The sequence below is a fragment of the Aethalodelphis obliquidens genome, unplaced genomic scaffold (assembly GCF_003676395.1).
Source record: "Aethalodelphis obliquidens isolate GAN/ISIS:26980383/991018 unplaced genomic scaffold, ASM367639v1 scaffold139, whole genome shotgun sequence".
NCBI classification, from domain to species: Eukaryota; Metazoa; Chordata; class Mammalia; order Artiodactyla; family Delphinidae; genus Aethalodelphis; species Aethalodelphis obliquidens.
In genome coordinates, this window is record NW_020838083.1 from 256,338 (window position 1) to 270,818 (window position 14,481).

The window sequence follows — 14,481 nt, forward strand, 5'->3', positions numbered from 1 at the left end:
TTCTGAAATCTTCAGCCTCAGCACCAGGCAGTAACCCTCTTTAAAGTTTGCTCTTTCCTGTGCCTTACAATTACCCCCAGGTGGTCCATGTTCACTCTACTTCAGGCCTTTGCGCAGGCAAGCCTTCTCTGAGACACCCTGCCCCAGCTTAACCTGGCCAACTGGCTTAACTGGCTGGAGTCTGAAAATCACTTCTTCCATGAAATCTCTTCTTACTCACCAAGACTGGATGAGTACTCAGGAGCATCCTGTGTCTCCTCGATCGTGGACTAGATTGAGAAGCAGCACCTGTTTTGTTAGAATTATATCCATGGTACTTGGCACATAGTAGGTCCTTAGTAAGAGTAGAATGAGCACGAGCCTCCACTGTACTTCCTCAACTCGGATCCTCTTAGCAGCTCTTTGTTATTTTGGCTTCTACCCCCATTACCCTATTCTTGTTTTCCTGAAGATTACAAGTAAACTCCTGATTTCCAGGCCCAGTATTCTGGTCCTGATTTCAGCCTCCATCTTACTTAATCTCTGCCTAGCATTTGGCAGTATTGAACCATTCTTTTTTTTTTCCCCTGCAGCCTTCTCTCTGTGGCTTTGTGGCCACCTTGTCTCTTCTGAGTTTCCAGAGTATCCTTCCATTATTTATTCTCATTTTCTTTTGATTATCCCATAAGTGTCGAGGTGCTCCAGGGCTTTGTCTTGGGTTTCTTTTCACTCTTTTCCCAGCCCTTTCCTCTAAGGATCTCAAATATGTCCATGAATTCAGCCATCCTCAGTATGTTTTGCCAGCCCAGCTGTCTCTCCCAAACTTCAGATCCTTATTTCCAACTTGACAAATCTTGACAAGCTTTGTCCAACTTCACAAACCTACCAGGTTTGTCTTAAGTTCAACACGTACATAACAAGTCATTATCTCCCCTACCCAGTATCTGTTATCTGCTTGTATTGCTGTATGTTTGAACTCTGTTAATTATATCTACCAAATCTTCCTCTTCATTCTTTTTATGCCACACATCTCTAAATATGATAAATCTGTGGTTGCTAAACACTCTTGATTATATTGGCGTACTGTTTGATGTGTGTCTTTTCTTCATTCCCACTGTATTGCTTTAATTTATCATAGGTCAAAAACTATTTTGTTTAACCAGCCCAATGGCTTAAAATTTTATGTGTGAAGACTTCTGGGCGGGGCCTGCATTCTTCCAAGATCACAGATAATCACCATTCTCCCAGATGTTACACAACGAAGATGTCACTTTTGACCTACTTTGCCTCCAGGAATTTGAGTTTGTAACTTCTGATTCAAAGCCTTATCAAATCTTGATTGTGCTTTTGTCACTGCACCATAGATCCTTCTCTGCTCCAACCTCTCATTCTTGTTGCCAAAGTTATGTTCCTAAAGGCCAAATCTAATCTTTTCATTCGCAACGTTTCAGAGTGCCATTTGTTCTCTGTTTCCTACTTAGCTAGATTGGGAAAGTCCTTCATAATTTGACCTTATCCTACCTGTTACTCATTTTATCTCCCTCTCCTTTTCCCAGCCATTTCTCTCCTCTCCAACCTCCCTGAACTCTTCATTTTTCCAGTCCCTGGTTATACCACATCCTTTTAGGACACTGTACCGTTTCCTGGTGGTTCCCCCTCCTCTCTGACAGGCAAAGTGCTCATCCCCAGGAGACTTAGTTCATATGTGAATCCTTCCCTGACTTCCTCCGGTAGTTATTCTTCCTTATTTGGACTTCCACAGCAGTGTCTGTCTCTTCCACTAGACTGTTGAATTCCTTCACTGGACCTGGTCCTTGACCTAGAGCTCAGCACCATTAGACAGTGGCTAAAGTGGGTCTCCAGGGTCAAACCACTAGTCAGAACATCTTTATTAGTCTTGGCAGTATTAGCAAACCCATAAGCTTTCTAGTTAGATGGCATGTTTTTGTTCTTGTTTGATGAACTTGAGCCCATGGTGCCTATTCTGTATATGTCACCTGAAACCATCAAGTAACCATCCAAAGTTAATTTGAAGATTTATAGGACTTCCTGAAACCTAGTTCTAGACCATCACCTAACGTAGTATAGTACCTTACAAAATTATTCCCTTGTATCATTTTATTTGATACCTACAGTACCCTGTGTTGGGTAGGTTTTGTTATCCCTATTTTATCGGTGATTGTAAAGCTACTTCTGACATTGAAGCATACATTCTGGTAAGACTCAGAGGGAAAACATGTTTTTACACTGCTGTAAGCACCTGGTTTGTCTCTTTGTAGATAAATATACCTTGTTGGGTTCTACAGAAAAGGTGCCTTTGCTCAGTAGGTGGGTGCTAAAGGTCTTGTCTTTTGCAAGGCCACTTTATCTTCGAGGTGGAAGGAGGAGGTACTCAGAGCCTACTTGGCCTTGGAGAGGCCTTGACCGTGGTTGGAGACCTTGATTGACATGAATGGTATGCCCACTCCAGCCTCTCAAGCTTTTCTGTTGTGCTTCAGATACCTAGAATTTGTTAAAATCTACCTCAATAGTGGAGCGTCAAACCAGGTTGATGAGTGAAGGGAGTCATCACAAAATGGAATAAGGTGAGCGTTAAAAGAAGAAGGGGTTTCACATTAATTCTAATAAGTGATTAAGTTTGTAGGGTAATTCACAACTTTTGGGGGGCTAACATGCCATATTGGGGACTGTGGAATTTGATTATAGAAAGGTGAACCAGGGAATTCCTTTGGCGGTCCAGTGGTTAGGACTCTGTGCTTCCACTGCTGGGGGCATGGGTTCGATTCCTGGTTGGGGAACTAAGATCCCGCATGCTGTGCTATGTGGCAAAAATAAATAAATAACTAAATAAAAGTAAAATAAGAAAGATGAACCATAAGGGCTGGGACATAACATCCGTTAGATACTGGCATGTGGAATCCAATATTGGTCCGCCCATACTTAAGAGAGGAATAAAGATGATTAAAAAGTTAAAAAAAATTCCTTATCGTTATACGTTTAAAAAAAAATAGAAAGATTTTAGCCTAGAGAAGGAAAAGCTAAGGGATGGCTTGATTACCATCTTTGAGTACAAGAATAGTTTTTGCTTGGGGATTTTGATTAATTGGTCTTCCTATATTTCAAAGATTTAAGAGGAAATGGGCTTAAATTGAGGGAGGAGTGATTTTAATGAATATGAGGAAGAGTTTCTTTTTTTTAATTTTTAAAGTTTTTTTGGCTGCGTTGGGTCTTTGTTGCTGCAGGTGGGCTTTCTCTAGTTGTGGCGAGCGGGGGCTACTCTTCATTGCGGTGCGCGGGCTTCTCATTGTGGTGGCTTCTCTTGTTGTGGAGCACAGGCTCTAGGCGTGCGGGCTTCAGTAGTTGCAGCACGTGGGTTCAGTATATGTGGTTCACGGGCTCTAGAGCGCAGGCTCAGTAGTTGTGGCTCACGGGCTTAGTTGCTCCGTGGCATGTGGGATCTTCCCAGACCAGGGCACGAACCCGTGTCCCCTGCATTGGCAGGTGGATTCTTAACCACTGTGCCACCAGGGAAGTCCTGAATTCAGTTTTAATGGATGATCAGAATTTTGGGCAGGTGGAGCAAACGAATGGGAAATTCATACTTCTGAAGCAGAAAGTGTGTGTTATATTGCTCATATAATTTCAGAAGATTGGAGGAAACTAGTTTGGGGAAAGATGAAGGGTTTGGTTTTGAGTGTCTTTGGTATGCTAGATTTAAAGTCTGGATATCTAGCAGGAATTTGGAAATGACTACTAAAACTGAAGCCTGAGATTGATTCCAAAGACTGAGGAATCTATTCATTCAATGGATACTTACTGAGCTTCCACTGTGTGCCAGACAACTGCACTGTAGGGAAGGTGAGCCGAAGTCTGATGGATAAGGAGCTGGCTTTGTGAAGAGCTGTGGAGGATGTTCCTGGCAGGAAAGGAACCACAAGTGTGCAGGCCTTGGGGGCAATAAATGATTTTTTTTTTTTGAGGAAGTCAAAATAAAAGGAGACCACCAAGGGCCTCGAGTGAGGTGAATGGGGGGTGGAGGGTGATGGGGGTGTGTGGCATGAGGTAAAGCAGAAGAGGTAGGCAGGGCCCACATCACATGGGGCCTTTGTGGGCCGTAGTGAGTCTCGGCTTTACAAAAGGGCATGGTAGGAAACCACTGAAGGCTTTAAAGCAGGAGAGTAACAAGTGTGCGTGTGTGTGTGTGTGTGTGTGTGTATTTTTTTTGGCCACGCCACGTGGCTTGCGTGATCTCAGTTCCCCCACCAAGTATTGAACCCAGGCCACAGCAGTGAAAGCCTGGAATCCTAACCACTGGACCATCGGGGAACTCAGGCAGAGTATAGTTTTTAAAAGAGAAGTTTACCCTGACTACTATGTGGAGAAAAGAGAGTGGCAAAGAGGAGGCCAGTAAGGAGGTGTTTGCTCTAGTTTTTGAGAAAGATAATGGCATATAAGTCAGGGTGTGGCCATGGACATAGGAGGGATGTTTGCAGGATATATTTAAAAAGTAAAACCAATAGAATTCACTAGAGAAGGAAAGGAAGAATGGTTAGTCCAGGGCCCTAGAAGATATTTAAGGGGCAAAAGGAGGAGCCAGGGAAGGACAGGGAGGAAAATATGTCTTTAAAGGAGAGTCAAGCTATTGCACTTTCAGTGGGAATCAAAGGGAAGAAGATAGGTAGGTCATCGGCATATGGGAGGTCGTCAAAGTTTGATGTAGGAAAAAGCCGTGCATTTAGCCATCACAAGATCATTGGTGACCTTGGAGAAAGGGCTTTCAGTAGATTGAAGCACAGTTCATGAACACGTGTGTGACATGGAAGTGAAGTAGAGCACCAGCTATTCTATGGGGGAATTGAAGAGAAAGGGAGACTGAGCTGAGAGCTCACTTTGTGCAAACTTGTAAGGGACGTATGTGTGTAGAGGCAGGTTTTCTAAAAACTGTAATGGACCAATGTTCACTGAGCATCTTCTCTGTGCCAGTCACTGTGCTAGGAGCTATACCAACTCTATTCTATTTATCTTTGTCTTGAACCAATTTCCATAAAAGTGTAGTGACCTCCAAAATGAATTTCCAAATTTTAGGGACATATGGAACCTTTCTTTGGGGTATGGGAAGGAATTATTAGAGCTAAGTTTTTCTGTATTTTTATCTTACCCTTTGAGATTTCTTCTTAGTGTTCTGCTTTATATAGAACACAGTATATTTGTGTAGTAGTACTTGTCTAATTTGCTGTTAAATATAGATACATTGGAGATGTACTAATTTTTTTTTTAACTAATGGTCAAAAATGGTGGATTCTACTGGCCCTGTGAATAAAGGGGAGGTTTTGAGAGGAAAGAAAAGAAGAGGTAGAGAGAAGGGTGGGAAATTAACATGCCAGTTAGTCTGCACATTGTTTTAAACCTGTTAAGAACCCTGTGAAGTTATTTTCCCCCATTTTACAGATAAGAAACTGAGGTCTGGAGAAATTAACTTGTCTGAGGTCGCACAACCAGTTAAGTGATGGAACTGGAATTTGAAACTGGGTCTGTTTTACTTGAAAGCCTTATCACCTCGCTTATTCTTCCCCTTCTTCTTCTGCTTACTGCTCTTTCATATTTTTCCATTTAATTCTCACAGTGATTCTACAAGGAACAGATTAGAATACCTGTTTTGCAATTGAGGACTCTGAGGCACAAATGAAACAATCAGCGCATGGTCACATATCTGGTCTGTGGCACCAGCTGGACTCCTGACCCCAGTGTTCCCCACTGCACCACCATTGCCTCTCAAGTGGACAGGGCCCATTTGAATTGTTTTGGTAAAGTAGGAGAGGAGGTTTCTAGTTATCTGACAAAGAAGGAGTGGAAGAGGGGATAGGGTTTGGAAGATTACTTAAGAGTAACAGTTCCAATTTTTTTGAGCTGTTACTCTGTTGTTAATTACCTCAGTTAGGTACTTCATTGTACAGATTTGGAAGATGAAGTTTAAGGAAGTTAAGTACCTCACGTACCTCAACTGAGATCACACAGGAAGAATTTGAGTTGTGTCTAACTCCAGGCCCTATGTCCTAAATCCTGCACAACACTGCTCTTTGGAAAGTTGCTATGAGACATCAACTAGAGATGAATAAAAGATTTCTGAGCCCATTGATGGCTTGGTCCCAGTTGTATGAATTTGTTGGGAACCCAGTAAATAAAGTCTTCTGACTTTTCTGTAATACTTGGTAGCTCAGGTATGGAGAGATTGAGGAAAGGAGGGGAAGAAAAGTGTAGAATAAGAATTCAGTAAATCAGAAGAGGGCCTCAGGGTGCAGCAATGGCAGATCGCAATGGATTGTGTTGTTAAGAAAAGTCATGTTTGAAATTCATTCTTATGATAAATATTTATGGTGGTTCTGTTTGATGCACAGTATTTTGGGATGTGGCCAAAAAAGAATGCAAAGATGGACAAGATGGCATCTTTGACCTCTAGAAGGTTAGAGAGGGAGAATAAGTGTTTCACCACAGTGCATGATTGGAGGGTATGAGAGAGGTGGAAAGTAAGGAGAAGTATGGAAAAGTATCATCCAGGTTGACTTATTGTAGATTGAGGGTGGCATCAGGTAGGACTGGTCAGCTGGGTGCCATCTAACTTCTCAGGAAGACCTCTGAGGATTTTGGTCACTATGTTTCAGGTCTGATTCTTCTTAATGGATTTTGCTTTGTACCTGGAAATGATCAGTCTTTTGGAGACAGGATTTTGTTCAGACTTGAGTGACTGTGCTCAGAGTGGAACGCCAATTTTTATTTTAGAGTGGATTCCTTTCCTGTTGTCTGGATCCTGGATTTTGCTAGGACATTGCTGTTAAATATCAAGAGATCTGAAAAATGAAATTTAATAATATCAAGCTTGCGTTCGTGAGCATGGAATAATGTGACAGGATAGTTGGTAGGAGAGAACACAGTTACAAAAAGGCTAAGATTATTATTTTTTATTTTTGCGGTACGCGGGCCTCTCACCGCCGTGGCCTCTCCCGTTGCGGAGCACAGGCTTCCGGACGCACAGGCTCAGCGGCCATGGCTCACGGGCCCAGCCGCTCCGCGGCATGTGGGATCCTCTTGGACCGGGGCACGAACCCGTGTCCCCTGCATCGGCAGGCAGACTCTTAACCACTGCGCCACCAGGGAAGCCCAAGGCTAAGATTATTTATTGCTCGCTGTATGCCAGGTATTGCACTAAGTGCTTTGCATACAGTAGGACATTTAATTCTCCCAGTGGTCCTCCTGCAAAGTAGGCACAATTATCCTCAGTTTTCAAATGAGGAAACCAAGGCTCTGTCCAAGCTAGTAGGAGGCTGAACTGAGATTGGAACCAAGTCCCTCTGACTCCAAGAACCCATATACCCCTAACTGCTACTATATGCTGTTTCCGTTTAAGCTTCATGAAGGAACCTTGTCCCATCACAGAGAAGATGGCTTGTCGCCTCTCTGCAGTGTTTCTCTGCCTTGGGTGATTCTGGAGTCAATGTGGCCCCCTCTATTTTTTCTACATTTTTCTAAGTTTCTTTGTTGACCACACTTTGATGTGGTCACATTCTTTGTTTAAATATATTAATGCCATCATCCAAGCCTTTTTGTCCGCTTCTCTTCTTGCTTTTGGTTTGGAAGACATTGTATCTCTTTGGAGGGACTCTGTGTATCTTCACACATTGATTTTGTGTTGATTTTATTACCTTAATTTTATGGGTTAAGTTATGAGATTCCTCCAGCTCCTAACTTGTCAACCTCCCTCCCCACCGCCCCGCTCCCCTTCCTTCCCCACTGGATTTAAGTTCAAATTCTGAGTCTGATTTTGGAATACTCAGTCTGGCTCCAATCCAGCTATCCAATTTAGCCATGGCTCTCTGGATCGTTACCTATTATTGTTACCATCTCTCCCTTCATACCCACTTATGTCTCAAATTAAATCTAGTTACTTACTGAAACGGTATGTCCTTGATTTCCTACTTGTGTACCCTTGTTTCTGTTGTGTTTTTGGCTTGAAATGTCATTCTTCCTATGAAGCCTTCTCTGATCCCTCACTGGGAGTAATCATTTCCTCCTTTGAGTCTCACAGTGGAGGATTCTTTTATGTCTCCTTTATGGCACAGCACACTTTCTGCCATATTTTTCAACTGTTTGTGTACATGCCTTTATCTCTCCTACTAGACCATAAACTCATTGAGCAGAGCTATCTGGTTGACCTTTGTATCTCCTCTAGAGTCTAGTTCCATTCCCTGCACATAGTAGACATTGGATAGCTATTGGATGAATGGATAACAGAATTTCAGATTTAAGTTTCTACTCACTGGTTTAGATATTTTTCCCTCTTGTTTGCTTCCCTCCTTCCTTTTCTTTTCTTATTTCTTTTTTTGCACTGACTCATCGAACTTGTCTTCGCCACTCCCTTTTCTTACCCAGATTTGCCTCATTCTTTCCCCATTAGCAGTCACTGTGTGGGAGGGAGTACCACATGTTGCTGGTCAATTTTCTCCATCCTTTGTGGGTCTATTCACTCCAGGAATCATATGACCAGCATGGGAACCAAGTGGTGGATTACATTACCATCTTAATAACAAGACCACGTGTAAAGAAGAGTCTTCAAGGTTTGTTAATATATTGCTTTCAAGTGGGAAACTTTCTGATCCACATTTCAAGGGAAAGGGGAAAAAAATCCTTGGGTGCTTGGGAAGCAGATCAAGGTAGATTCACACTGCGGGATGTGGGATGTTAGAGGCATCTTATTTGATTGAAGGAAAGCAGGAAGCCATAGCATCTTCTGCTAACTGTTATTGTTGGATTCCTGCATTTCTTCTACAGCTGGAAGAAACATTAGAGATTAGGGTAGTGCAACCCTCCTATTTTCCAGATGAGAAAGCAGACCCAAAGAGGCTAAATAACTTGTGCATAAAAACTGGGATATTCGTTGCCCAGTGTTTATTCCCAGCACTGAATGTGGCTTGGAAGAACCACTACCTCTTTGAAAACAGTGGAAGTTTGGCTTGAAGTGGAGGCTTCAGGTCTCTCAACTGAAGGCTTTTGCAGTGCTGAAAAGTAGACTGAGGTTGGTAGCAGGTTGGATTGGGGACAGTGTTCACCAGAAGGGCCCTGTTAACTGCTGTGATTGCTTTGCGTGGTTCCCTTCTGGGGATCTGCTCACTGGGGACTGGCTGACAGAGATCTGTTCCTTCTACATTTGAAAGGAGGCCAACATTTAATAATAAAAACATTTCCAATTTTTCTTGCTCTTTTTCCCAGCCCTCATATTCCAAATTTTGTTCCAGGCTTAATTTTCTTATCTCAGCACTATTTGTATTAAGTTTTTATTGTTTACTGTAGGTCAGATGTCAGTATGAAGCCTGGGAAATCCAGAAAGTGTCTTAGAGGCTCATGACTGCTTTTTGGTCCTTTTTAGGTGCATCTTTTACCTGACTCGTGGAACTATGTATTTTGTTGTCACTGAAATACTGTCCAGTGAACCAGTGGTTGACAGATGTGAAAGGTTACTTATTTGTGGCTAGGGAGCAGCCCTCTAAAGAGATCAGACAGCCCAGAACAGGAAGTCAAGTGCAAACAGGATGTGCTTGTCTTTACTGTAACTTGTATGCCTGTGTTTTGAAACTTGGTGTGCTTAATAAGTCAAGACTTCTAATACTTGAGCTTGGCTGAAGAAGTGTCTGCTTCTGGTTTGAAAAGGAGATAATGCAACAAGACCTTTACTGCCCTTGCCTTTATACAGGTGCAGATCTTTCTTCTGGGGATCAGGTCATTCTTTCTTCCTGGTGCGTGGTGGTTTTTCCTAGTTTACACCATGTTGCATCCGTGTATTTTATAAAATGAAACCCCTGAATTGACTGCTAGTCTGTTACCTTTGGTAGATGCGGGATTCAAGCTGTGCTTGCTTATTTATTTTTTAATAACGATAGGAAATTTTAGCCTCTAATTCACTAGCCTTTTAAATTACAGTTTCCTTTTATTGAATTCCAGGATTTCTAGCCCAACTTTTGAGTGTTTCCTGAGCAAGGTAGTTCACAAGTGACCCTGGGGTCTTTTTAGCCTTTGAAAGTTTCCTCCGTCGTGGAGGCTGGATCTAATGGCAACTGCTGAACTGTTTTGTACCTAGGCGAGTTTCTGGAGAAGAGATTAAGTAATTTGCTTGGGGTGGGGTGGTACCCAGCCGGTAAACAATCTTCGGAACCCCTGTTTTCTGGACCCCACCCCTACCCCCCCACCATTCTTTCTTGCTTGCCACTGTGAAATCTGCTTTATTATTGTCTGTTAGGGAGTAATCTTGGGGTCTTTGTGGATTATTATAACTGCTTGAGTTATTTCAGAACAATGATGGTCTCAAACCATAAACTAATGAGTACGGGGCAGGTAAAGGTTTGGGTAATGTTTTTTTGTGCATCTTGTGTCCCTGCCCCATTGCAAAGAAGACTATTCTGCCACTTTATAATTCCAGGAGCAAATGGGTGAAGTAGCAGCACATCACAACATCCCTGAAAACAGCAGTTCTTCCGGGTATCAGCACAGGTGGCTTTTTTTCTTGGATCTGTCAAGGAGTGGTGAATATGAGGCAGTTTGCACTGTGTTGTGGGATATATAGGCAAAGAATAAAACCTGAAGACCTGGTAAGCACAGGTGTTCTTCACGAGGAGATAATATCGTGTGAATACAAAGGTTTTCTTTGTGGTACTGGGTGAACTAGAAATTTCCATTTCTGCTTCTTGGGATAGATACTGGGCATATCATATCCTGGCAAGAGCAGAAAACTTTTCAGAAAGTCAGCATAATTTTCAGATTGAGGTCAAACATCAAACCAAGCCCAAAGGTCTTTGGGAGGAAGGGGTTAGTCTGGATTCATCCTGGATTTATCCCCAAATCCCATCTGACTTCAGTGCAGTGCAAATAGTTACAGAGCACCAGGTAGGGCCTAGAATGTTCCATTCTCTGAATTTGGTGAACAAGAGGGGTTGAGGAGCTAAGGGACAGTCTAAGCTGTCTGGGCTACAGGAAAAGTGACAAATTTATTAGCAATGGAGTAGAATTGGAAAGAAACAGCCTAGGGCTGCATTGTGGAGAAACCACTTCTGACCACCTCACAGAAAAGTTCTTCAGACATTATAAAATTAAGAGCTAGTGGGAGGGGCCTGGAGTCTTTAGTTCTTGGAGGGTCTTTGGAAAACTAGATGGAGCCTGGTTAAAGGTATCAGCCTTTTTTGTTTGTTTTTTTAAGTAGAGGATAGAGCAGATAAATTGTCACATTAAAGAACCTTAAAAAATATTTTCTTAAAATTATTTATAACCAACTTTTACTGAGCACCTATTATGTGCTAAGCTCTAGAAATGCTTGTTATTTTAATTCTTTCAATTACCAGTTTCAGTGAAGCAGGCAGGTTCTATTGTTTTTGAGGAAATTAAAGGGATTAAATAGCACCAAAATCTAGAGTCTTTGTTCCTTCCACACCCAGTACATTTGGCTACGTAAAGAACATCATTTTGATCCTAGGCAGACTCCCCGTCCTGAAGCACTGCCTTTTCCTAGGGTAAGGAGTAACACAAACCCTCTTACCTAGTTCCTGTCTCCTTGAACGTTTTTTTTTTTATCATGGTTACCCATTAGTCAGTCACTGTCATAGTGTCTACTGAAAGCAGCTTCTTCAATCAGAAGGTCCAGACAAGCTTATCTGGTAAATCCTGTTCCCTGTAGAAGAGTACAAGGAGGATCAGAGTCTTTTTATTCTTGATGGGCTTTGTCATCAGTTTTGATGGAAGAAGGATCTCGGGGTAATTAAACTGCAGGTCCGTTTATTTTGTTTTCAGTGTTGTTAGAAGACTTCACTCTGCACTGCTTTCTTCCCTGATTGACTTGCCCTTTGGGGCAGAATGCCTGGACTGCAATTAAATGTGTAGGTTTCTCTGCTGCACTGTTCAATCTGTCATCTCTCCTAAACGCCACACAAAGAAGCAGCCATTTAATTGGTCAGACCCCAAGGGTGATACTTTGGCACACCCCCATTGGTTAGAATTACTTTCCCCTGAACTTCAGAGCAGATGCTGAGGTCCCTCTGCAGATATTTGTCATGGACTAGTTGGAAGCAGGGAGTTTCCAGGAACATTTATAATTTGTGATTATTAAGTATGTTTTTCAGTTGTTTACAACAGTTACCACTGCAGGAAAAAAGAGCTCATTTGTTACTCGTGCAAAGTAGAGATCTCTCTCCTTTTCCCCTTCTTCATGTTGTCTTTGTAACACTCTATGCCCTGAGACCCTCTGCTGTTCTGATTCTCACAGCCTTTGTCCTGTTTCTCTCCCACCTGGCTTGGGGCTGTGCGCCTAGTAGCCATAGGCAAAGCTCTGCTTGGACCTGGCTGTCTGGTTGAGGTCTGTCTATTTGATTTCCAGCATTTCTTTTCTCTGTTCTCTTGCTTCTCCGTTTGCTGTTTTCATCTTTATTTGTATTCTTTGCAGTTTCATCGCAGCACCATTTCAAACCACAGCCTCCAGGAGGGCCCTGATGCCTTCTGTGCCATTTGATGCAGGGGAGGGATGGAAGTGACTGACGATCTTGTACATCTTTGAGGCTCTCCCTTTCTGGCTTTTTAATGCCGTAAGAACTGACAATCGTAACATTTTTCTATTACTTTTAGCAGATCAGTCTGTTCCTGTTCCTGTTCCTTCCTTCTTTTTCAAGCAATCTTAGCAGACGCTTAAATTATTTTCAGCATGTGTGAGGTAGGCAGCGTTACTATGACATCTTTCCTTAAAAGGATTGCTGTGGTTCTGTGGGTTTACCCGTAATTTGCTCATCACCCTGGAATCACGGTTGTGGAATTTTCAAGAATGAATCTCTGTCCCTCCCCCCAGTTTTTAAAGCTCTAATGCCGTTATCATTAGTAAGATTTCAACAAATACCTGGTGATCACGTTCGCCTGGCACTGAGGTTGGAAATAAAGCTGTAAAGTGACTTGCTCTTGTTTTCTGTTTCACCTTCTGCTCCCTAATCACTGGAGAAGAATACTTTAGAAAGAATCATACGAATTGTTAAATGGTTGCTTAAATGCGGTCCTGCCAGAACACTCATCCCCTTAGAATGCACTCGCCATGCCACGTTGCGCGAGGACCCTGCCTGGTTTTGTTCCTTTTGGAATCGCCAGTGGCGGGAAGAGGGCTGAGCAGATGAATGAATGACAGTTGTCCAGAGGTGTTCAAGATGCTATGAGAGCACAGACGGGGCCCAGAAGGTTTTGCTGAGGAAGTAGGTGCCACATGAGGGAGGTGGGGTGGGAGCAGGGGTTGAGGCTGAGAGAGGAACTGGAGGGAGGTTCCTGAGGCCACAGTAAGCTTGGCAATTGGGGACTGAAAGCATAGCAGGGTAGCTGGAGCCGAGAGCAAGGAGGGTGGGGCCCTGGGCTCTGATGATTGACTTTCATTATTATTATTTTTATATCTTCATTGGAGTATAATTGCTTTACGGTGGTGTGTCCGTTTCTGTGCACAACAAAGTGAATCAGCTAATAAGTCTACGTATATCCCCATATCCCCTCCCTCTTGAGCCTCCCTCCCACCCTCCCTATCCCACCCCTCTAGGTGGTCACAAAGCACGGAGCTAATCTCCCTGTGGTATGCGGCTGCTTCCCACTAGCTATCTATTTTACATTTGGTAGTGTATATATGTCCATGCCACTCTCTCACTTCGTCTCAGCTTCCCCTTCCCCCCGTGTGTCCTCAAGTCCCTTCTCTACATTTGCGTCTTTATTCCTGTCCTGCCACTAGGTTCATCAGTACCATTTTTTTAGATTCCATATATGTGCGTTAGCATACAGTATTTGTTTTTCTGACTTACTTCACTCTGTATGACAGACTCTAGGGCCATCCACCTCATTACAAATAACTCAATTTCATTCCTTTTTATGGCTGAGTAACATTCCATTGTGTATATGTGCCACATCTTCTTTATCCATTCATCTGTCGATGGACATTTAGGATTTTCATTATTATTTAATGGTTACCAGTGAAAAGACTTCTTAAAAGGGGGCTAATAGAGCATTAGTTGTACTTGAGACAATTAAGTCAGAAACGCCTCTCTCCTCCACTGGACCAACACAGGTGGGCAAGAATAGAAACTGAAACAGATCCCAAATATCGAGGAAGGGCTTTACCTTTAGGAAGTGGGCATCTGTCTGGAGCACTGGTGCCCTGAGGTTGTAGGAAGTAGGAAATGCAGATGCCTTTCTGGATGTGTAAACTAAAATTCTGGATTCCCAGGAATGGCTTTTCTATCTATGGTGCCTTTCACAAGGTCCTCAAGTGTTGAAGGTTGGCTTGGCGGGTAAGTACCCCTTTGGGCGTCCCTAGAAGGGAGCGGGAACCAGTGCGAAGCACTCCCCACTGCTGGCCGCTTCAGGCGCTTTCCCTGGTCTTCTCCCAGTCGGTCCGTTAACCTCGCTCTCCCAGCGCACAGGCCCTTGAAGCACTGGTTCTGAGGGTGGGGCATG

General features: G+C 43.0%; 1 protein-coding gene across 8 annotated transcripts in view; it reads left to right on the forward strand.

Moving 5' to 3' along the window:
* RFFL (ring finger and FYVE like domain containing E3 ubiquitin protein ligase) overlaps window positions 1–14,481 on the forward strand; it is a 67,541-nt gene that overhangs the window by 21,878 nt on the left and 31,182 nt on the right. Inside the window, exon 1 of one of the 8 annotated variants that reach the window (XM_027099767.1) lies at window positions 7,674–8,588. The exons of the other annotated variants lie outside the window; for them this stretch is intronic. Within the exon in view, the coding sequence (XP_026955568.1) occupies window positions 8,456–8,588 (133 nt within the window). The 5' untranslated portion in view covers window positions 7,674–8,455. Of the gene's footprint in view, window positions 1–7,673; window positions 8,589–14,481 lie in introns of those variants that run through there. 8 annotated transcript variants of the gene reach the window in all.